At 38.9% G+C, this 25,059-nt stretch overlaps 1 protein-coding gene across 2 annotated transcripts in view; it reads right to left on the bottom strand.

The window, feature by feature from the left end:
* The window catches only part of ATP6V0A4 (ATPase H+ transporting V0 subunit a4), a 37,010-nt gene extending 14,097 nt beyond the window's left edge, over window positions 1-22,913 (bottom strand). For both annotated transcript variants that reach the window (XM_058189924.1, XM_058189923.1), the window contains exons 1-13: window positions 22,797-22,913; window positions 18,680-18,758; window positions 16,975-17,069; window positions 15,631-15,756; window positions 14,429-14,523; window positions 13,203-13,329; window positions 12,977-13,059; window positions 9,708-9,801; window positions 8,733-8,945; window positions 5,849-5,999; window positions 3,367-3,506; window positions 2,137-2,294; window positions 939-1,032 (exon numbers count right to left, since the gene is read on the bottom strand). In XM_058189924.1, coding sequence (XP_058045907.1) covers window positions 939-1,032; window positions 2,137-2,294; window positions 3,367-3,506; window positions 5,849-5,999; window positions 8,733-8,945; window positions 9,708-9,801; window positions 12,977-13,059; window positions 13,203-13,329; window positions 14,429-14,523; window positions 15,631-15,756; window positions 16,975-17,069; window positions 18,680-18,758; window positions 22,797-22,913 — 1,572 coding nt within the window. The remainder of the gene's footprint in view (window positions 1-938; window positions 1,033-2,136; window positions 2,295-3,366; window positions 3,507-5,848; window positions 6,000-8,732; window positions 8,946-9,707; window positions 9,802-12,976; window positions 13,060-13,202; window positions 13,330-14,428; window positions 14,524-15,630; window positions 15,757-16,974; window positions 17,070-18,679; window positions 18,759-22,796) is intronic.
* Between the last annotated feature and the right edge of the window lie 2,146 nt (window positions 22,914-25,059).

Below are 25,059 nucleotides of genomic sequence, written 5' to 3'. Positions count from 1 at the left end.
AAAAATTAAAATTGAAGCATTCACTGCTACTATCACTAATGATGGTTTTAATATTGTATTATTTTTCAGTATAGGCTGGTAAATAATTTTGATTTAACATATCCCTGAGAGGGTCTTGGGGGACCCAAGGGTCCTAGGATCACACTTTAAGAATCACTGTCTAATAGTCTTTTGTCTTTTCCCATAATCAGAGATACCAATATCAGAAATCGAAGCTGGAAGAGAAACACTGAATATTTCCAGTATTGTAAGGACTAAGTCTCCTGACCTTGCACGTTAATTTAGATTCTTTTTTGCATACTTTTTTTCAGATACTTTTAATAAGGCATTTATATTGAGTTTTTAAGGGACATGGTGGCTCAGTGGCTAAGACACTGAGCTTGTCATTTGAAAGATTGAATCCCTAGTGCCACATAATGGGGTGAGTTCCGGTTACTTGTCTCAGCTTCTGCCAACCTAGCTGTTCGAAAGCATGTAAAACATGCAAGTAGGAAAATAGGGATTTGGCATTTAGTCATGCCGGCCACATGACCATGGAGACATCTTTGGGCAGTGCTGGCTCTTCAGTTTTGAAATGGAGATGAGCACCGCCCCCTAGAGTCGGGAACAACTAGCGCATATGTGCGAGGGGAACCTTTACTTTACCTTTAGTTATTGGAAGAAAGCCTCATGACATGAGGTTAAAAAAGATGTTAGAATTTTTTTGTTCCTTTTTTTTTCAAAAAAAAATGTCAATACACAAAGCATTTTCCTACTTCCTACAGTTTAATTGTTTGCATATCTGTAGTAAAAAAGACAGTGAAGACAACTGTCTTGGCTCTTAAAAAATCTTTTGAGGAGCCCTGTCTTTATTGGCTTCTTCCTTCGAAATTGGAGTCCCAACATTCACTACTAACTTCTCTTTTCCTATTAATTGACAAATAATTATTTCTAATTACCGGATCAATTCCAAAAGGATAGGGGTTTCCGGAATATACACCTTTTGTTTTTGGATCTAACTGTAGAACACCACTCTCATGAACAATTTCGTCCCTATGGATGAACAGAAAAATGTTAAATTGTTAGGTTGTCACCGAAATGTGATAGCCTTTTCTCCCAATGAATAACATAAGAAAAACAATATAAACAAATTGAACCCCAAAACATTGGCTGTGCAGTTTCTATGCGGACAGCTCAGAAGTGACCTTCTGTACTAAACAGCTTATATAATTTGTGTACGTTCCTTCATTTCCTATGTTGAATCAGCTTGCTCTTTCTTCAATGGGGCCAAAGTCACTCGTCACATTTTCAATGGTATTTATTACTGTATAAACCAGGGGTCTCCAACCTTGGCAATTTTAAGACTTGTGGACTTCAACTCCCAGAGTTCCTCAGCCAGCTTTGAGGAACTCTGGGAGTTGAAGTCCACAAATCTTAAAGTTGCTAAGGTTGGAGACCCCTGGTATAAACTATCCTACTTTGTTCTTTGTTGATGCCGTTCCCTAAGTGAAGTTGATGAAATTTGGAGTATGATGATTTTAAGAACTCTTCTCTACCACTCATTACAAGAAAAGTAGTGCTATGTTTCTCGATGTAGTCTGGTGCAGAAGGTACAAAATGGTAGGCCTCAATTTATATGTTTCTGTCACCTTGGTGGTTAGAAGTGAATATTCTACAGATCATGTAAAATAGTTTTCCATTGCATTTGAATACGGACACCAGAATATGGAGATTATATTAAGCAGGTAAATAATTTTCAGATGCCTAAATATAAGCATGGTCAGATCTCTTGGGGACCTGTAATTCCTACCACCACATCCAAAGAGAAGTATTTCAGGGTTAGGGGTTATGAATAATTTGAGAAATCTATTTGGCTTCTATTATGAGCTTGATAGAATCAAAAGTTTAGAATTGGCTCAGAAAAAAATATTTTATAGCCATGCCTTTTCTGAATCAAACTAAGGGAAGTTTCTAGTAACTACTGTTTCCTGTTTGCTTTTACTCATAGTCAGCTGCTGATTAAAGACCTTTATGAAATATGAAATGTTGCGCTAGAGATCATTAGAGATAAATTCAGAAAGAGATTGTAAAATAAAAGAGCAAACTGAGCATACAGCTGCTATGTTCTGCAATTATCAAGCATTGTTTACCACTTACGTCCATCCAGCATTGTTGTACATGGGGCGGACACGCCAAGAAGATCCAAATATGTTGAACGATTTGGAGAAGCAATCATTGTAAATAAAGCCAGTGTAAATGGAGAAGATACTCATGAGAAGGATCAAGTAGCGTCCACTGAAAAAGATGTTCCAGATCTGCACAGGAATATTATATATAATCAAGGGATGATCAGGAACAACATTTACTGCAGCCTCATTTATGGCACCCTTCTCCATTTGGCGTCTTCTAAAAATGTGGGACATCAATTCCCAAAACTGATCCTGCTAGCTGAGAAGGCATCAGGTTGATGAGATCTGCATAAACAATTCTTCACCTATTGTTTACTGCTTTGGAAAGAAATGAGTCATCTTCGGAGACCCTTCTTCTCACCATGAGAAGTGAGATGGGTGACCAAGAAGAAAGCCTGCTTAGATATGGGACTCTGATTATGAAATACCTCTCCAGGAAGTATGACTGGCCCTTTTACATCTTTTCAGTTCTGGGTAAAGGTATTTCTCAGCATTTCTAGAGGATTGCTCTCAGTTTTATATTGCCCGTATTATAAGTCACTTTGGGTAGTGAGTTGCGTGGCATATACCGTATATACTCGAGTATAAGCCGAGTTTTTCAGCACGTTTTTTGTGCTGAAAAACGTCCCCTCGGCTTATACTCGAGTATATACGGCTTATACTCGAGTTTTTTTTTTTCTTCTTTTTTTCACATTATACCGGATGGTGCAAACTTGGCGGGCTTTTGCATTAGCGCGGGGAAGCCCTGCCGGTGCAGTGAGAGGGCGGGCCGGGGGAGCCGCCAGCCTTCTCGGCTGAGGGAGGGAGGCTTTCCCTGACCGGTAGCTGCCTCATTTCCCTCCCTCGGCTTATACTCGAGTCCCCAGTTTACCCCAGTTTTTTGGGGTAAAATTGGGGACCTCGGCTTATACTCGGATCGGCTTATATTCGAGTATATACGGTAAATTTAATAAATAATACCTTTCCTTTGAAATCAACTGGTTGATAACAGTTGATAACTGGTTGATTGACTTCCGCTCATTGCTTAATTGTTTTTTCTGTAATTTTTTAAATACATTTTTAGAGAATTTAAAGAATTTAGTAATCTATCCCACAAATCTCAGAGATTGGGCAGAGTAGAATATACCGGTAATAAATAAATAAAACACTTCAAGTGCTGCTTGCTATAAGCATTGAGATACCATCCTAAGTTACCTACCTCATTGTCACTTTTCTGAGCCATAAAAACCTTTTCATTGCTGATCATCCACAGTGCAAAGCCCAGCATGACTGTACCATGACCACAATCGCCAAACATCACCGCAAACAAAAAAGGGAAGGTAATGATAGTGAAGGGGGCTGTGGGAAGGAAAAAAAACCTGTCACATCACTTGTTAAACATGTACACATTGCAAATCAGTTGATGTTTCAGTGAGAGAACATTTAAAAAAATGGATGTTTTTAATTATTGTAATTGTTATCCTGCCTCTTTTCTTTTTGTCATACACAACTCAAAATGGATAGCAGATCGATACTCCTACCTCCTCCTATTTTCCCCACAACAACAACCTCATGAAGTGGGTTGGATTGAGAGATAATGACCGGGCCAAGGTTTTTCATGCTTAAGGTGGGACTACATAGAAGTCATAGACTCCTGATTTCCAGGTCAACACCTTACCTAATATACCAGTTTGATTTAATTTGAAATTAGAATTGAAGTCCACTTTGGTTGAAGGCACTGACTGCCTAGTCTTGCTGTTAAGGATCACTCCAGAAGAGCCAGGAATACAATATCACATTTCTCTGCTCAACTAATTTAGTGGAAGGGACAAATTTTATTTCCAGGGCTCCCAAAAGCAAGAGATTCTAAATCAGTTCACAAACACCTTTGTTTTTTTGAGTGGTGAGGAATTTTTGGAGCCTCCATATTCAACGTATGGATCGAAGAATCTTTTTGCCTGACAGTGAAAGTCTCAAGTTTCTGAGAAGCAATGGACACTTTCCAACATTTTCCTTATCTATTGATGCCAGAAGGTAAATATTGGACTACAATTGGGAATTAGAGATAAACCTGCTAACTTAAGTAAGGACCAACCCATCTTTTAACCAAAACTTGAGCAGAGACTAATACACTGGGTTTCAATGAAAATTTTAAAGCATGCCTTCTCAGTTGGAATCAACAGATGGCACTGTTACACAGTATATTATGCTTGTTTTCCATAGACTGGTATATGTATACACATATACACATAAACATACACTGCTGTTAATTTAAAACCATGTTTTCCTTTGGGTTGAAGTACCCCAAGTAGGGAATGAATTATAAGTGGCAATTATAATTATCTTCTATAAAATAGAACATGGGTAATTATAATGAATATCTGGAACTGAATGTTTTTAGATAAAACATTATAAAATTTTAGGATTTGGACTTAATAGGTGTATGGATGTGTCTCTTTTTAGATCAAGACTTCTCAATCTTTTTAAAAATTTTAATACTCAAAAATCTCAAAAAAAAACAACAACCCTTGCCTCTGACAATTATAGAAACAAAAAAGACAAAAAATCCTCTCTTTTTTTCGCCTTTTTCCAGGCAGTCTATTACTATATCGATTATTTATAGTGACATTTAAAGATGTAAAGTTTCAATGCCTTATTCTGAATTTCATCTAGGCTAGCTCTGAGTTCTACCTGTGATATATATTGGATACAGTGATGGGATCCTGCCGGTTTAACAACCGGTTCGGTGATCGCTGTGCATGCATGTGCAGTTTTGACAAAACTAAACTTCTACATTACTTCTGGGGACTAACACAGCTGAGGTGCGGCAATCTGCTCTGCTGTGTGAATCAGCCGAGAGGATAAAGGTAAGTAAAGCACGCAGGGGCAGGCGGGCAGGCCCACCTGATCGTCAGAGCGAACTGGTTCTCTCCCAGCTGATCGTCAGAGCTAGCGGTACACCCAAACCGGTCCAAACCGGCTGAATCCCACCCCTGAGATGTATATTGTAAGAGAAGCACTAATATTTTGTTTGTTTATTGTTTATTTCCTATCTTTATTATTTTTACAAATAACTCAAGGTGGCAAACATATCTAAAACCCTTTCCACCTATTTTCCCCAGAACAACAACCCTGTGAGACGGGTTGGACTGAGCGAGAGTCACTGGCCCATGGTCACCCATCTGGCTTTTGTGGCTAAGGCAGGACATGAACTCATGGTCTCTTACTTTCTAGCTAGGTGCCTTAACCATTAGGATAGAATAGAATCACAGAGTTGGAAGAGACCTTTGAGGTCTTCAAGTCCAACCCCCTGGTCAATCAGGAGGTCTTATACTATTTCAGGCAAAGGGCTGTCCAGTCTCTTTTTAAAAACCTCCACTAACAGAGCACCCACAACTTCTGAAGGCAAGCCACATTGACTGATTGTTGTAACTATCAGGATATTGCTTTTTATTTCTAGGTTACTTCTTTCCTGCGTTAGTTCCCATCCATTGCTTCTTGTCCTGCCTTCAGGTACTTTGGAGAGTAGGTTGACCCTCTCTTCTAAGACCAAATATGCCAAAGATCTACCCCAAAGGGGCCAAATGATCATTAACACGTGGATACATTTGGCATAAAAGAAATAAACAGCATAAAGATTTTTGAATAAAGTCACTGTTATCTTTAAAAAAAGGATCAAAAATAAATAAGAGTCCATATACCTGGGTTAATCTCCCTATAATTCCCAACACCATAAGCATCTACAATGGCCTGGAATCCAGCAGTGAATTTATTGGTTCGGTTAAAGGTAGGAGGTTCCAACTTGGTCTGTATAGCAGTCAGGATGGGGTTGATTGTAGAACCGCTTCGTTCCTGAGATCAAGTCAACAATGATTAGAATTTGGCAAGTCATTACATCCATGGTTTCTTCCAACTCCATGTTTCTGTTAGTCTATTGCAGTGTTTCTCAACCTTGGCAACTTTTAAGCTGTGTGGACTTCAACTCCCAGAATTATTCAGCCACCATGCTGGCTAGGGAACTCTAAGTGTTGAAATCCACACAGCTTAAAGTTGCCAAGGTTGAGAAACACTGGTCTACTGCCTAGAATCTTAACAGATTGGGTCTTAGGTTATCAAAACAGTTAAATAAATAAATACATTTACAGTACAGTATTAAAATTGGCTGTATATTGCATTCACATCTGTAGCTTCTACCAAAGAATAATGGGAACAAAAAGTCTTTAGGGAGCTGTCAGTGAGAATTTGTGGAGTCTTTCCCACTGTTGGAAAACAACTGCGGGCTATTTCCAGTTTAATTTGTGTCCAACACACTGTCTCGGAATCCCTGTATCTAGATCCAAGCAAATATACAAGCCACTCAAATGCTAAGCAATTTCGCTAGTTTGATGTTTAATAAACATTAGCAAATATCAAGAAATGTCAGAATCGGACAAAAGCAGGCTAAAAGAAAGACACATAAACCAAAGACAAAAGCTAAAAAGAGCAGGGGACTTAGAACAACAATCTAGATTACTTGTATTTATGTAAAAAAGAGCCCCTGAAAACAATACAGGTAACCCCTTTCATTTATTTATTTATTCCTGATTTAGTTATTCCAGATTGAACCCTTTTAAGTACATAGCAAAATGTATATATCAGTAGCTTTCTACTTCCAACAGAGTTAAGAAGTGGAGTCCCAGGAGATCCTCCCTTATTCTGCAGTCATGAAAAAAAATAATTTGGTGTACTGGGATAAATTATCTGTCTAAGCAGGCCAGAACTGGAAATCAACTCCACAAAAAGGTTAAAAGTGTATTTACTAAATTTGGTGGTAACAACAGAATCTTGCAAGTCTGTCTGTGCTGTACCTATTCTTCCTTCTTATACACCTGTATACAGGTATCTGGTGGGGTCTCTTCAAAATTATCATCACTCTGTTGCGGACTTTTTTTTTCACCCCTTTGTTGATTTGCTTAATAGAGCTTACATATCTCCATTAAGGTCATTTTCCTTGCTTTCTGCAGTATTCAACACCCACTGGTCCTTTTTCTAATAGAAGAGGATATATTAGTTGGGGGTTGAATTGTGGATTCATTGGGCTCTCTGAGCTTGGTTGTTTGCTTTCCTTGTCCAACAAGGGAATATCTTCAGTGCTGAGAATGTGGGATTTGCTCCCTGTTTCTATACAGGAGCTTGCCTTGCCAGCTTTGCTGGAGATGTGGTTTTCTCCCTGGCAGTTCCTTGATGAGAGTATTGCTTTCTGCTTGACCTAGTATTAATCCAGTATTTTTGGCGTTCCTCAAGGTAGTGTTCTTGGACCTACACTCTTCATACTATACATAAATGATCTTTGTGACCATATCTCAAGTAATTGTGTTCTCTTTGCTGACGATGTCAAACTATTTAACACCACCAAAAATACATCTACCATTCAAAAAGACCTTGATCATCTAACCGCTTGGTCTAAAACTTGGCAACTCGAAATCTCAACCAGCTAATGCTCAGTCTTACATATTGGAAAAAAGAACCTAAACACTACGTACATGCTTGATGGACATTACCTTACAGATGACCCTCACCCTGTCAAAGACCTTGGAGTTTTCATATCAAATGACCTAAGTGCCAAAGCCCACTGCAACTACATAGCAAAAAAGGCTCTAAGAGTTGTAAACCTAATCTTGCATAGCTTCTTTTCCAAAAACACTACACTACTAACCAGAGCATATAAAACATTTGCTAGGCCAATTCTTAAATACAGCTCGCCTGTCTGGAACCCACACCACATTTCTGACATCAATACAATTGAACATGTCCAGAAATATTTTACAAGAAGAGTTCTCCACTCCTCTGAAAACAACAAAATACCTTATCCCACCAGACTTGAAATCCTAGGCTTAGAAAACTTAGAACTCCGTCACCTTCGACAAGACCTAAGTTTAACTCATAGAATCATCTATTGCAATGCCCTTCCTGTTAAAGACTATTTCAGCTTCAATTGCAATAATACAAGAGCAACCAATAGATTTAAACTTAATGTTAACTGCTTTAATCTAGATTGCAGAAAATATGACTTCTGTAACAGAGTTATCAGCGCTTGGAACACATTACCTGACTCTGTGGTCTCTTCCCATAATCCCAAAAGCTTTGACCAAAAACTTTCTACTATTGACCTCACCCCATTCCTAAGAGGACTATAAGGGGCTTGTATAAGAGCAGAAACGTGCCTACCATTCCTGTCCTATTTTTTTTTCTTCTTCTTATATATATATGGCTATACTTCCTTATATTACTTCATATATATGTTTATATACTATATAATCTTTTTATGTGATGCTTATATATATTGTATTATATTATATTACCTCATATATATATTTATATACTATATAATCTTTTTATGTGATGCTTATATATTTGTTGTGACAAAATAAATAAATAAATAAATAAAATAAAAGTATTAGTTATGTTCTCTAGTTGGGTAATGAAAAGTCTGCAAAGTTTCACTCAGTTTTTATTTTCCTGCAGGCAAAGTAAGTATTCTGCCACAGATTCAGGGCACTCAGCTAAGTAAATATTGTTTGCTAAGAATGACAGAATTCTCCTTACCATTCCTTGATTTAGTGCTATTTTTATCCTGTGGGTATCTACCACAGGGAACCAGATCTCTGCAATGACACACTGTTGAGTGACATCAATGTTGCAAGAATTCAAGATGTGGTAGATGGCTTTCATTTTCTTCACTTTGATTCCCCAGGCCCACAGGTTCGCAGATGCTTCCTTCAATAGGCCCTGTCGATGGGACTCAGTTTGGATGATAACCTGTAAGTAGGGGCAAAAGTTTTGCTTAGGAACCCAACAAATGTATGTATGAGCTACAACTACCATGCACCAAGACAAATTCCTTGTGTGTCCAATCACACTTGGCCAATAAAGAATTCTGTTCTGTTCTGTTCTGTTCTGTTCTGTTCTGTTCTGTTCTGTTCTGTTCTGTTCTGTTCTATTCATACTAAAATTCCCCAGCCACCCTGCAGAATGCACTTCCTGGTTGAGGAATTCTGGCAGTTACAGACAGACACATGTGTAGGATGAAAGAACTGGCTTAGATTCATAGTTTATATTTGCTCTACCCCATGGGTGCGAAACTTGCGGTGTCATGTTGCTGTGACCTTTTTCCCTTTGTGGGTGGGCGTGGCCTGTGCATTGGGACCATTTGACTAATTTTCCAGTTTTTTACATTTCATTCCCATCCCATATCAGCAGCTTCCACATTATGCTCACCTATTGTTCTACCTGCTATTAGTCCTGATGGCAACCACAGTGGTGTTTTATTTTTATTGTCAGCTACCATTTTAATCTACAATAGTGCCCTAAGTGATGTGGCTCTGAAGCCTTATAAGAGACCACGGCGGGTGGTCTCTAACCCAACTGCTTGCTGACTGGCACTGTAGGAAGGATGCTAGGATACATATCTGAACTACGTACTGTTCACTTCTACCAGGGCTCCAATAACTGCTAAGGATCGGCACATGCTGACCTAAGGCATACTCCATGTTACTCCAAGCAAGGCTAAAGACTACCTACTGTGTTGAGATCTTCAATCCTTGTGTTCACGCCAGCAGCCATTTCTCGGCGTTCTCCAGCTGATTCGGGACAGGGATATATAGTGGCACGGAACCTAATGAAGAAACAATACCTGGTTCTAGCCACTGTGTCTGCTGCAATGCACTTTACAATAAAGGTATGGAAGTTGTAATTGTTAAAAAAGGCAGGAGCTAGATTGCTATCCAGTACAAGGTACACAGATCCCATAGAGTTTCCCAATGAAAGTTCTACACTGGCTTCCAACTGCTTAATGGACAATTTAAGATAAAATTGCTTTTTAAAGTAAGTCTTGAATGGCTTAAGACTTGACTAGCTAAATGACGTAAGGGCTATTAAGAGCTTATCAGGCCATTAAGTTCTTTAGGAGAAATGTTTTGGAGTCATCCTTTTCAAAGACTCATCTACCTTAGATAACAGGTGCAGAGATTCGTAACTTAATAACGAAAGAAAATTAACAAAACAGAAATACATACATACATACATACATACATACATACATACATACATACATATATATATATATATATATATTTGTGTAAGGTTGAGCTTATACAGAACTTCAGAGGCAACAACACCAAAGCTCAGGAACAAAAGACGAGGACCACACCCACACAGGATGCTACGAAACAGCCGACCAATCTGCAAACACCCACTCCATCTACCAATCAGGATGCAACCACACAGCCAACCAACCCGCTCACAGCAACACTCCCCACCTCCCCACCAGTATTTATAGAGAGACGGCAGCTCCGACCACTCTTTGCTCGAGAAGCACGAAGCCGAGGACACCAGCCTGAAGATGATGAGTGAGACTTCGTCGAAATGTCACCAAGATACTTTCAACCTTACACGGGAAAAGACCCGAAAATGCCAAGACCAACACACACACATACTATGAGGGATATTCTATTGGGAGTGTTATTAGAATCAATAAAATGCTTTGCTTTTGCTAGACTTTTCATTTTTATTAATCCTGCAAATTGTCCACCCTATTAGTCTCTCGTCTGTAATGAACAAGTATACCAGATTTCTATGGTATAAACGTTTGGAATGTATGTGTTCTGAGCATATTTTACTCACAAGGAGGCAGATAACGCTTCCCTCGCTACCCTTTTGCTCTTGGTGACAATGTCACTAGTGGCTGCCCAGACCACTGGAGTTTAAGATATATTTTTACATAATTTCTAGAGTAGATTATTTTAATAGCCAAATTGATTTGTTCCACTGTTGTGTAGAATGACTGGACTTTCCATTACTAGGAAAACTTAAATATGGAGGGAAAGAAGGAAGTGCTATCTATCCAGTCAATGGCACCATCAAACTTGCAGGATGATGTGCACACTATTACAATAGCAATAGCACTTATGTACCCCTTCACGAAGATGTCTCCGTGGCCACATGACCACGGAGACGTCTTCGGACAGCGCTGGCTCTTCGGCTTTGAAACGGAGATGAGCACTGCCCCCTAGAGTCGGCAACGACTAGCATGTATGTGCGAGGGGAACCTTTACCTTTACCTTTACCCCTTCGAAGTGCTTTGCAGTCCTCTCTAAGTGGTTTATAGAGTCAGCCTATTGCCCCCAACAACCTGGGAATTCATTTTACTGACCTTGGTAGGATGGAAGGCTGAGTCAACCTTGAGCCAGTGAGAATCGAACTCTGGCAGTCAGCAGAATTAGCCTGCAATACTGCATTCTAACCACTGTGTTACCACGGCTCATGCAAACCTTTCTCCTTTTGTACATCTGCATACAACAGTGGTAGGATTACCATCACAATATTTTTTCTTCCACCCCACCTTGATACTGCTATCCATGCCTATATTATTCCAGCTTCAAGCATGGCATGGATTCACCACTAATCTATTCAAATCAAAGCCTCAACTGAAGGATATTGATTAGTTTTTCATTAGGAAAAGCTTTAGGTGCTCACCCGATATTTTAAACTGAACTTTTAACTTCTCAAATTGTACTTGGAAAAAATATCTCTCTTTAGAAGAGCCCACACAAGCTACATTCCCTCCCTTCTCCCCGACACAGACAAGGTTTCAGCCCGATAGCTTTGATCTTTTCACAGTTCTTTTGCATGCCGGTTTTGCCTGTCAGAATGTCACTTTTACTTTAATGACACCTTCATCTAGGAAAGCACATGAACCATTCACCGGAGAGTTTTGAAATTGATAAAATCTGCTGGAGAACGCCTATTAGTGTTTCAGCATCCTCAATTGAAAGAGAGAAGGCTTGGGGAAATGCTTATCTTTTGCACTGCTTCCCATTTTAATAAATCTGGTAGGTAAAATTTAACATTAATTTAACTTTTTCTAGTGTTAAAATTAAGAGCAACATGCAGTAAAAAAAAAACACCAAGAGACAGAAACATTAGCAGTAATCTCAAATCTTGAATTTCTATAGGACAAAGAATATTGAACAGCAGGTGGGGTTTTCTTGTACATGTTTTAACAAAATTTTTGCACCGTTTCCCACCCCTTGCCAAAAAAGACAATTTTTTTCGTATCCCACTAAACCTGTGAATAATTGGTTTGGATTTAGAAATGTGGTGCTTCAAGTTTTCTGAGCTACTGTAAATCCTGGAGGACCTCTTATCTTCAATTTGGACATGGATGATATCATTTTGGCTCTTTAAGGAGCTTTCCTCACCCCCAAACATTTGTAATCAATGGGGCATGGTCAATATGTCTATGGAGATTTTCAGCCATCCAGGTCATGGCTGAACCAAAGGTGCTTTTTCAAGAGGCAACTGGACTGTCTTTGTTTTTCCTTAAAGATGTTTCGCTTCTCATCCAAGGAGCTTCTTCAGTTCCGACGCTTCTTATCTAAATTCTCAGTTAGAACTGAGGAAGCTTCTTGGGTGAGAAATGAAACGTCTTCAAGGAAAAACAAAGAAAGTCCAATTGCCTCTTGAAAAAGCACCTTGGGGAAGACGTGTTCAATATCAGTCAGCTACAGAACCAGAAGCAATTGTGAAAGCAATAATTCTCTACCAGAAGAATTAGTTGCAGTTGTGAGTAAAGGTTTAAAACTCACACAGTCAACTGGATTGTATCAGCATGTTCCAACTCTGGACTTAATTACACTTTGAATTTTCCAGGCTGGGTCTTGTTTATGACAAGACAAAACAGTGGGCATTAAGATCCCACCGAGATCAATCTGAAAGCCAACTCAACGTTTCATTAATTAACCAACTCAAGATTCATTAATTTCAGTTACAGTCAAAATGCTCTTTCTCACCCTTCACAAATCTTCTTGATTTTCTGTCTCAGTTGTTCCCCTTGATAGAAGATGATGAATATGTTCTTTTTCATCTCTTCTTTCTGGGAAAGGAAAGATGATTTAAGGAGAAACAGTTTCAAAATAATCACAGAGGCAACCAAATTCAATCCCAGCAATTTCCTAGCATTTTATCCCAGGTAGAAGATCTGAGGGGAAAAAAAACTAAAAACCTATCAGTACTTACAGTGACAGGATCTTCCAAGGGCGTATCCATTTCACTGAACTTCAGATAGATGTTTCCCCTGCAGGCTCTCCACAGCAAACGTTCAAAAGTCACCAGCCTCTCTCTTTTAATCACACCAGCTATGAATCTATGGAATGCAAAACAAACATAATACCCTGTATAATATACTCTTGTAGAAATAATTAGTTTATTGAATTATACCAATTGTAATCCTACTACCAGTTCCTAGATTGGCCTTCTCCACCATGGCACCTTCTGCATGTGCTGGGATTATTTTATTAATATAAATAAAATGACTGACTGACTGATAACTCCCAGCATTCTTAGACAGCATGAAATATCCTAAAACAGAATGGGAAAATTTTGGGAGCAAAAGGATGGCATGCTCTGAGGAACTTTACAATTGAGTGATGGTCACATCCTGCATCTGGCCTGCAATGTGGTCGGATCCGGCCTGCGAGGCCATCTTGGTCTACCCAGTGCAAAGAGGAAACATGCCAGTAGTTTGGGGAGTGATGTCAAGCTGGCCATGCCCACCCAGTTGGCCACACCCATCCAGTCAGCCATGCCCCCCCTGGTCCCCTGAGGTCAACCAAAACCCTGATGCAGCCCTCAATGAAATTGAGTTTGACACCCCTGCAGTAGTAGGACAAGGTTAACTTTAGCTTAATGTATGTAAGTGGGTCAGGTTTTAGATATTAATAAATATTTTGTGGGGAAGAAGTTGTGGTGTTCCCCCATATATATTTTTTTAACTAAGCCTATGTAAGGATTATTCTACATGCATTTCTCATTTTTTTGTCTCAAAATTTAGAATTTAGTGGCGTGGTTAGAAAGGCTTGGGTAGCAAGCAGAGATGGGCATTTCTATAGCAGGAGCTATAGGACTGAAGGCTTTCAGCAAAATGATGAAATCAGCATCACACCGTAAACTCAGCCACTTTCATATATGCATGCAACACTGCAATAGATATGCGAAGAGTGTGGAGCTTATACAGTATTACAATGATATGATCCTCATTGCCTCATGGAGGCCTCTTCAGTCCAGCTCCGGGAGAAAGGGAAAATATTGATAAATAAATAAATATGCTAAATGGAGAATTTTCTTCTCCATCAGCTACATCCAGCCAGGAGGAAGTGTGTTGACTTCAGTGAGATGTTTGAACCATAGGCTACATTACTAAGATATAAATATGGCGGATACAATACAAGAGAAACAATACTCACCCCAGTTTCGCAGCAACTGCTGCAGGAGTGCTTCTTAATTCCAATAGCCCTGAAGTATCTTCATTGAAGAAATCATCAGGCAAATTAGTCTCAGTCTGAAAGCAGGAGAAAGGCTTAACTTAAAGTCCTATTCCAAAACTCAGCCAGTCCAAGACCTTTTTATTATTTATTGGGGTTTTAGGACAACTTTCACTATGCTAGCATCCTCCAGATACCACAGCAATATTAGAGGCTAACCAGCGTATGAACAGAAGCTTAAATCCAGAGCTTTTGAAGGCCACTGTATTGGGGAAGGGCATATGGGGGCATAACCAGGTGGGAGATAACACTGGAAATAAGCAAGAACAATCACATCATCAGAGAAGATAGAAACATGCCTTATTTTCTGGGAAGCAAGATATCTTAGAAAGAGACTTGGGCAGGCTAAGAAGGTACAGTTTATTTTTACAAGGCTCTGTTACTATAGCCTATTTCCAAAAGTAAGCTCTAATATTCCTGAAGAGTTGGTTTCCTAACCAGGAAGGGCTGGTACAGCAACATATAGCCATCCTTAGCTGACACTTGGGTGGGAGATCAGTAAGAATTCCCAGAGTCATTGCTGGGGCTGATGTAATGGTATATGGGAATGACCTTGGGAGACAAGGGAAGAGCTGAAGTCAGGGCAATGGTCAAATATGAGGAAGCTTAATCCATAAAAGGAACATAGAATGGCAAATGTTTCAGTAGGGACCCTCCCTAGTTTCTTGGAGGTAAGAGGGGAGAGATGTACTTTCAGACTTGCAAGATTCTGTTAATTCTGTCGAGATTGAGCTGCTTTGCTTTTTTCAAACTTAACACTTTTCAACTTGCCAGGGAGAAGGAAGGGGGAATAGAATCCTGAGAACGTGTGTGTGAAATGCAACCATCAAGGTCACCACTGCAGGTGCTTGAGAAAGAGATGGACTATTCCCATAACAAAAGGACATCTCATAATTGGACAATGTGATCACCCGGAGTGGGGAGAAAGGGAAAGTATTGTTTAACGAAGCATGCATTTGCATGGTTTTGTTCAATGACAGAAGGGACAACAGTGTCAAGATGTTCAAGGTTGCAAATATGATAATGCCCACAGTTTGTCCCTCAGATGGTTGAGCTAAACCCAAATTCTCTCAGATGGTTGAGCTAAACCGAAATGACAAGAATGTATTCAAAAATTGTGTCACCTCAAAGAAGTCTTGGGTTTTCTTCAGGAGATGTTTAAGTTCAGTGAGTTCTAGAAAGTTCTGCTTCAATGCCTGCAGGTTCTGGTTGGCTTCTTCCAACTCACCTTCCAGTTTCTCCAAGACAGCCTGTTTATAGCCGGAGAGAAACAGAAGTACTGTATGTCCAATCATTCTGTCACACACTTCACTGCTGACAAAATAGATTACTCTAAAGATGGATTATTATACAGCAAACATTTCAAAATGCATCTCAGCATGTTAGGCAATTTTGCAGTGAATATTAACATCTCAGCCCTACTTCTGGGTATGAATGATTCACAAAGGGCACAAATTAAGTGGAGATAGCAAAATAACTATCGGAAAATCCAGAAAATCTTCTTCTGACTATGTTAGGTAAAACAAGGAGGGATTCTAATGTGGTTTTTTTACAGCTCTCATAGTTAAGCACTAAGCTTCCAAGTCATTCTACTTTTTGTTCTTCATTCAGCTTTAACCCTTCTGATCATAGTCTGTTTAGACTAATAGAAAAAAAGAAAATATTCATTTGAATCAACGGTGATTTCTTGTTACTTCATTGACATTGGGGTTTTTTCCAGAAGTGTTTATACCTTCCCTTGATAGCCTATAACCCTGGTATTCCTGAGGTCCAAGGGTGGGATTCAGCCAGTTCTGGCGAACCGGTAATGGTGACTGTGAGAGGCTCTGCTCACCCGCCTGGATGTAATGCACGAGCAAACAGCATGCGCGGAAGCCGTGTGCATGCACAGAGGAGGCACGTGTGCTCACATTTGCGAACCGATAAGGAAGGTAAGTGAATTCCACCTCTGCTGGTCTCCTGTCTAACACCAACTAAGTGCAACCCTGCTTAGCTTTTAAGTTAACCAAGACTGAGAAAGAAGTACTTGCCCAATTCCTACTCTCCTTGGTTTAAGTATTAGTTAGAACAATCCCCAATCTGTGCCTTCACAATATATTGGATTATTGGTATCATAATCTCCACCCAGCATGGCTATATTGGCTGGAGAAGATGAGAACCATAAGTAAACAACTATTTCTGTAACCATAACGTAGAGCATACCATGAAATAACAGTAGAATAGTAAAATGATTTTTTAAAAAGAAAAGAAAAGAAAGAAAGAGCAGTAGGCCTAAGAAGAATAAAACATGATAAAGCCAGAGCTACAATTAGGAACTACAAAATTGAATAAGCTGTCACATTTATAAATTTTCTATATCAAACAAACTATTCTGAGTGTTATAAAGTTCTTGACTTAATGTTATTTTGGATTGTCGTCTCCTGCAACTGTCTATCATGCTTCTCTAACCAGAAACATGCAAAGCCTACCTCTAAGTCAATCATTTCTCGTGGTGGTGGAGTGTCTGGATATTTCCCATATATGACAGGCAGGATCTCCTCCCCCATCTCGCCTTCCAGAAAACCTGGGAGGAAAAACAAATGGAAACACACTGGCTAAGTTCACAAAGCACACCCTGCTGCCTTTTCCACACCATATGAAACTTGGTTAGTTGTAACTTTGGTGATTAAGGGTTTTGTGCGAAATTTCACCTCTTTAATAAATGGAGTTACAAATTGTATCACATTAAAGAGATATCCTTTGCATTAATCACTGGCACAACCAGACTGTGAGTGGTCAAGGGCAACACTTTTTAAATTTCTGGTTTTCTTAATTGGCAATGGTATAAATCAACTCCTACCCTCAAAATGACACTATAGAGCACCAGAACAACTAGATACAAGAACAGTTTTTCCCCAAATGTCATCACCCTGCTAAACAAATAATTCCCTCAACACTGTCAAAGTATTCACTAAGTCTGCATTACTATTAGTCTTCTCATTGTTCCTATCACCCATCTCCTCCCACTTACGGCTGTATGACTGTAACTTTGTTGCTTGTATCCTTACAATTTATATTGATTGTTTCCTAGTATGATTTGATTGTTTATTTGTACCCTATGACTATCATTAAGTGTTGTACCTTATGATTCTTGACGAATGTCTTTTCTTTTTATGTACACTGAGAGCATATGCACCAAAGACAAATTCCTTGTGTGACCAATCACACTTGGACAATAAAGAATTCTATTCTATTCTATTCTATTCTATTCTATTCTATTCTATTCTATTCTATTCTATTCTATTCTCACTGGAAGAAACACAAGGAAATATTTGCAGCCCTGCTTTTCATTTTTACAAGGCAGAAGACATCTGTCATAAAAAAACCAGGTAGGTTAAACCTACGGAAAGTTGAACATATTTGTTTTTATTGCTTAGTTTGCCAAGGATCTACAGAAAATCACAAAACTTTTTCAAAAACAAAAAAGGTCTGGGAAGAGTGGTGGCGAAGGGTTTACAAAGTGGGTTCCCAAGAAAGCTAACCACATTTTTAAACTTTCCTCCCTACACATACATAGATAATTGTCCCATGTGGTCCCATGTAACTACATCCTTGAATGAAAAAACACCTTTGGGACATCCTTGAATGTTAACCCATAGGGGGCAACTTTTTCTAAGCCAAGTTTATTTAGGCAACGAAGCCTTAGTGTTGGCACTGATCAGCAGATTCCACAAGATCTGCAGCAAAAGGTTTTACTACAACACGTTTTTAGGAATCTGAAATCTGCCTTTGGGATTTTCTACTCACTTAGGCATGGTCCACAGCTGCTGCCCCCAAATTTTGGGCACCAGGGGCCGGTTCTTCAGAGGACAGTTTTTCCATGGACTGGAGGGGTGGCATGGTTTCACTCACAGTCTGGTTCCATTCACTTGTGCGGCCTGGTTCCTGGCAGGCCATGGACTGATGGGGGTTGGGGATCCCCAGTCTATAGTGATTTGCGGCAAACAGTGCCTCCCTTCCAATTAATACTGTACCTTATTTCTACTTTTTGCTCAATTTCTGGAGGACTTTTAAAATGCTACATCAAAAAGTACTAATAATGGTTGTTTTTGTGTACTAAAGCATTCTAGAGATTGTTGGACTAAGAGCAGTTCTCAATACATTTAATTTTTCAATAAACTAAAAGCTACTTACGAAGGACCCTTTCTAAGGATTCACATCTTCTAACTTCATTCACAAACCTTCTTTGAAAGTTGTTCACGTTTGCATTCAACTAAAGAAAATTCATATAAAAATAAAAGATTAACCAAATTAGCAACATTATCTCTATCTATCTATCTATCTATCTATCTATCTATCTATCTATCTATCTATCTATCTATCATCCACCCACCCACCCATCCATCCAGGCTGATGGTTAAGAACTGTAGAAATTATTATTCTAGCATATCAGATTACATGAAAATAAAGAAAAATGAAGCCATGAAGATTTAGTGGAAATACATATCAAAAGATTCAACTGGACATCTCCATTAGCAGATCAAAGTAAAATTATTTCTTCAAACTAATGTATCACTATGGAAAATATCATAACTAAAATATTGTGCAACCAGACGGTAGATGAAGAATTTCTCTTTAAGAAAAGGCCTACAGAGCTAGCGAATGATAGTTTAAACTGATTACAGAAATATAGATAGTTTCACATTCATAATTTTGTAGGTCATTCATGTTGGAGATCTCGAGTCTGATTTTGTTAGCGTCATCGGGGTTGATTTTGGTCAGGCTGGTTTCAACTCCACATATAATGGTTTCGGTGGGGATGTATTTGGGAGTGACTGCAAAGTTGAATCCTTTGGAAAGGATATCGGTTTCAGCTTTGGTGAGGATCCTACCTGAGATGTTATGCACTGTTTGTTTCATGTGTGGCTGTGAAGGGGGAGGGGTTTGTTTCTGGCGTTCTTGTAGTCTTCGGAGTTTGTTGGTGTGCGTGTCTGTCTTGAGGGTGGTCTGTGTTTCGGCTCTCCAGACGGCAAGTTAACTAACATCCAATGGATTCCAAAGAAATAAGATTACCAAGCTAATCCAAAAAGAACCCCCCACTAAAATCCAAGACAGAGAACAAGAAAACGGCACAGCCCTCCTCCCATATATAAAAGGCACCACAGACAGAATCAGCAAGATCCTCCACAAACACAACATCAAGACAGCATTCTGCACAAACCAAAAAATATCCACCATCCTAAGAAACCCCAAAGACAAAATTGAGTTAGAAAATCAAGGAGTATATGAAATCCCATGCACCGCCTGCCCCACCACATACATCGGACAAACCAACAGAAGAATAAGTGCACGCATTGAAGAACACAAGAACTCAGTCAAAAAAGAGGAACCAACTTCTTCCCTGGTCCAACACTTTAAAGTCACAGGACATGATATTGACTTTAAAAAGACCAGAACTATCGCCAAAACTGAACACTTTAACAACAGAATAATCAGAGAAGCCATTGAGATAGAAAAACGCCCACACAGCATGAACAAACGAGATGATACCTCCCGCCTACCAGCCATTTGAAAACCCGCCCTTATTGACAAACGAGTCCCTAACACGAGGAATGACACCAGACCCACACTCACGAGGTCCACACAGGATGTCACCACCGCACATCCACCCAGAAAGCAGACCCAAACCCACACTGATCAGGAAGCACGACCAAGGACCAGAAGCCAGACCGCAGCTGCAACATTAGCCATTTCAAACCCCTCCAATCCATACATGCAGCAGACTGACACCCACTATGAAGATGTAGCACGACCACAAAGCCAAACAACAGCTATGCAGCTCACCAGCTCAAATCCCCCTGCAACACAGACTAAACTGAGCACAACCAAGCCCCCACCAACACAGGACACACCCCCATCCAATCAGAGCACAAAAAAAACCCATCCAATCAGAGCACAGCCAAGCTCCCACCCAATCAGTTCAAACCCCCACTAGCAGTTAAAAGGAAGAAACAGCTGCGATCACACATTGCTCCCAGAAGCACGGTTGAAGCCTGAAGATGACGAATGAGACTTCGTTGAAACGTTGCCAAGACACTTCCAATTTTACGGGAGAAAACCGAATAACCAAAGACCTACATACAAACACCATGAAAACCTCAGAAAACAAATATATATATATATATATATATATATATATATATATATATGAAGAAGAAAAGAAAAAAAACAATAGGATAGGAACAGTAGGCACCTTTGTGCGCTTATGCACGCCCCTTATGCTCCTCTTAGGAATGGGGTGAGGTCAATAGTAGAAAGTTTTTGGTTAAAGCTTTTAGGAGTATGGGAAGAGACCACAGAGTCAGGTAAAGTATTCCAAGCACTGATGATTCTGTTACAGAAGTCATATTTTCTGCAATCTAGATTAAAGCGGTTAACATTAAGTTTAAATCTGTTGGTTGCTCTTGTATTATTGCAATTAAAGCTGAAGTAGTCTTTAACAGGAAGGACATTACAATAGATGATTCTATGAGTTAAACTTAGGTTTAACTCATAGAATCATTATTAGATTATATTATTATTATATTATATTATTATTATTATTAGATTATTAATTAGATTATTATTATTATATTATTAATTATATTATTATTATTATTAGATTATATTATTATTAATATATTATTACATTATATTGTATTATTATTACATTATTAGATTATATTATTATTATTATTATTAGATTATTATAATTAGAGGAGACTATGCTTGGCAAAGTTGAGAGAAGTAGAAAAATGGAGAGACAAAGAATAACGCAGGTAGTCGGAACTTGGAAGGTATCAGGGAAATATCCTTGCAAGACCCAGCTGGTGGTTATCATTGGGGTCAGGCCAAGATGGTAGAGTCACTGAAACTGGGCCTGACTTGATAGTGTCTATTTAAATTACTATTTTACTTTACTTTCCTTCTTTCAAGAGAGTCATGCTGAAAACAAAGCCAACAGGCTAGAATAGTAATTATTCTATATCCATTATGCTTGGTTATAAAAAACACAACAACACTAAGTGCAAACTTAATGAACAATCCATGAAAAGCATCCTAAATCAACAACTTGCCAATATTCTACACTACATATCATGTTGTATAAAGCAAACACTTTCTTCCCTATCCTGATTATGCATTGGTTTGTTTTGTTTGTGTAGTGCATTAATGCAGAGAAGAATTCCGAAAAAAACATCTTTTTGTAATTTTTTAACAAAATTGGTTTTAAAGACTATACCATTCCCATTCTTTTTATTCTTAGTGACTTCAAAGTTGTATTTTAAGAAATATTGTTTTATCCTCCAAATATTTGAAGATCCTCCCACTTTAAGAAAAATCAGCAATAAAGGAATTTCCCAGAAACTCAACTTGCTGGTCATTACTGATCTTTCGTCTCAGCATTCTGCTATGCAAGGTTATAAAATATTCAAGATGATGCATTTTCACCTCCCAAGAGTAGAGCATATTACGCAAGCAAAGGTCACCATTTCATTTTATCAAGAACCATGTTCCATTACAAATAAATTGTTGGGTGTTTCATGCTAACAGTAGCAGAACACGTAGACCCAAATGGGTGGGGTTAATAATTCCCTCTGGAATATTCCTTTTTCTTTTCTAATGCTACTTTCTCTTCCCCTCTTTTTCTTCCCCTCAAGAAATGTTGCAGTTCTTGTCATTCTTGTGTATTAAATTTATACCATGTCTTTTTCTGTGCTCAGGGCAATTTACCAGAGGGTTTCAATTTATTTTGGGGGGCCAAACTGCATTGAGAATCAGTGACTAATTGAGGGCAGATTCAACGGGGCTATGACAATTCACCACAGCCAACTTGTCACGGCCAACTCACTGCAGGACAACTTTCCATGGCCATCTCGCCACAGGACAAGTCACTGCTGTCCTGTGAGCAAGAGTTACACTAATACTAAAGTAATGGGGAAATAGAATCATTAAAGAAAGGATGCAAGAAGAGGGACAGAATGAAATATAAATGGCAAAAATAAAAATATTTTTTATTTATTTTAAATAATTAAATAGAATTATTAAATTGTCCCGCAGCAAGTTTTCCTGTAGTGAGTTGGCTGTGGCGAGTTAGCCGCAGCAAGTTGGCTGTGGCAATTTGTCCCATTTCCAGTTCAAAGGGATCTCCCTAGATCTAGTCTAGCATCGTTAAACTCTACAATATCCCCGTTCTTGCTGCTGTAGATGACATTCCCCTCCTTTCTATGGGTACTGAGAAGTACAGGCTGGGTTACTTTTAGTATCTACTCACATCTCTGAACTGGACCAAACCCAGTTCTCCAAGTTCTGCAACACAGCAATAGGCAGACTCCACCTGAAGAAAAAGTTGCCTCAGACACATCTCTTCACTCCGAAACATGGATGCCATCTTTCATATTCTCTTGGGGCGAAGACATGGAGAAAGACAGAAGGCGATGCATATAAGTAATGCTAAATAACACAAGGCATTTTCATGTCAATAAGGGGTTACTTTTGATGTAGGGGGAAAAACTGCAGAAACCATGCAAGGTCAATTCTATTACTGGATAGCGTGTGCTAGTCATCTCAGGTCGAAGCAACACTGAAGTTCAATTCAGTTTCTGGTTCAATCTGCTTCTCTGTGTGGAACGGATAGAAAGAAACACCTGGCTCATTAGTTCACACAATAAATGCTTTAGGTTAGCCTGGAAAACATCAGTTCTGAATAATGGACAAGTCATTATTTTGGCTCAACTAAATAGCCTGGGGGAAGCAATGGCAACACTGGATGGCCTGCTGCACTTTTCTAGGAGGCTTCTTCGGTGAATGTCACATGGGAAGGGGCCTGCAAATACCACTTTCAAAAAGCCTTGCCAAGAAAATGACAGGCTCTTATCCAGGCACTTGCCAGGAATCAACACAGACGCAAAAGAAAAAGCAGACACCTAATTAAAATAAGATGACTGTTGTAAACTTTTGAGTTGCCTAAAATAGGGAGCAAACAGATGAGCAGACTCCTTCCATGCAGACTGGCAGTAGTATCTCAAAACCTTGCAAAGAAAAGCTATTTTCACATGTTTACTTCAAAATATATATAATATGCTCCCATTTATTCCTATAGACATATAAACACACATACACATACATTCTCACTCAGACAAATACAAACAAACTTATATACACCAAGTTATTCAGTCTAAGTACATCCTAGCAAAATTGGAGGAGCAAAAGAAGGTAAATCTCAATGACCAATGCCGGTTATGTATACCACAGCAGCAGCTTTATAAGGCCCACAATTATCTACTATATTTTAAAATTTGGAGAGGAACCTTTCATTTCATTCAACATCATAATACAAAAAAGTCTTAGCAACTTTAAGATATGTGGACTTCAATTCCCATTCTTGGAGTAGAAGTCCATCTATTTTATTTTATTTTAATTACCAGGTTAAGAAACAAGGCTTGGGGCATATTGTAGCTGAAGCTCAGATCACAAGCTGTAGGAGAAGGAGAGGCAGAGCATGAGGGGGTGGAGTCAAGAGAGGAATCATTCTGGAATAGTTACATTCTCACAAGCCCAGCCCACCTTGGATTCCATTAACTCTTATCTAGTACCAATTTAGTGCTGATTGCTTATTTGATCAGATTCCTTGTGTATAGGCATAACTAATAAATCAGCTTAATTGGAATTTAACAGTGGTCCTGCTTTACAACATTAATTTCCCTATCTTTATGTCTTGTTTTAGGAGTAAATCATGAACAGTATTATACACTGATAAGTGCAGGCAAAAAAATATAATATTGTTTGCCTGCACTTATCAGGCAACATAAAACAAGACATAAAATAGAGAAATTAATGTAAAAGCTTATATTTTTTTTGAATCCTGAAATAAGCGCTTGGCCTTATTGCCATGCGCTCAAAAGCCCACCTAGTACTTGGCTTCTTTGAGTCATTAAGTGCAACCCATTAATCAACAAAGACTGCGATCCTATGGCCAAAATCATATCCCATTGCTTTCAGTAGGGCATGTTTACAGGTATGTCTGCTACCTAAAAAAAAACAAACCTATGTTTCAAGCATTCACAATCAAATTCACAACATCTAGGAAAAGGGGAAAGTTTTGTTTTCTCCTTGTCTAGTTCCCTAACATTGTATTCATAGCTAGGCATGGCTTTGGATTAGGACTGGATAATATATTTGAAACAGCAATGCTATCATCATTCACAGTTAATATTTAATTTATATCCTGCCTTTTTTGAACAGGAGCTCGAGGTGGCATGCATAGTATCCCCTCTTCCTATTTTTTCTGCAAGAACAGCTCTGTGCAATGGGTTGGGTTGACAAAGAATGGAATCCTTGCAGACCTGCTATCTCAATTATTCCCTACCACAAGTTTTGGTTAAAGAGTCAAAAGAAACCAACTAAAAGAAACCAACCAACCTTGGAAGAAAACAGAAATGAGGAAGGTTCTTGCTGCTTAGTTCTTTCTCAAACCCTTCCTAGAAGCCTTTCCTTCTGCTATTTATTGTTCTAGTCTTCCTGCAAGGAAGAGAGTA

This window comes from Ahaetulla prasina, chromosome 7, assembly GCF_028640845.1.
Source record: "Ahaetulla prasina isolate Xishuangbanna chromosome 7, ASM2864084v1, whole genome shotgun sequence".
NCBI classification, from domain to species: domain Eukaryota; kingdom Metazoa; phylum Chordata; class Lepidosauria; order Squamata; family Colubridae; genus Ahaetulla; species Ahaetulla prasina.
Note: the sequence above shows the minus strand (reverse complement) of the source record. Positions and strands in the feature narration are given on the sequence as shown.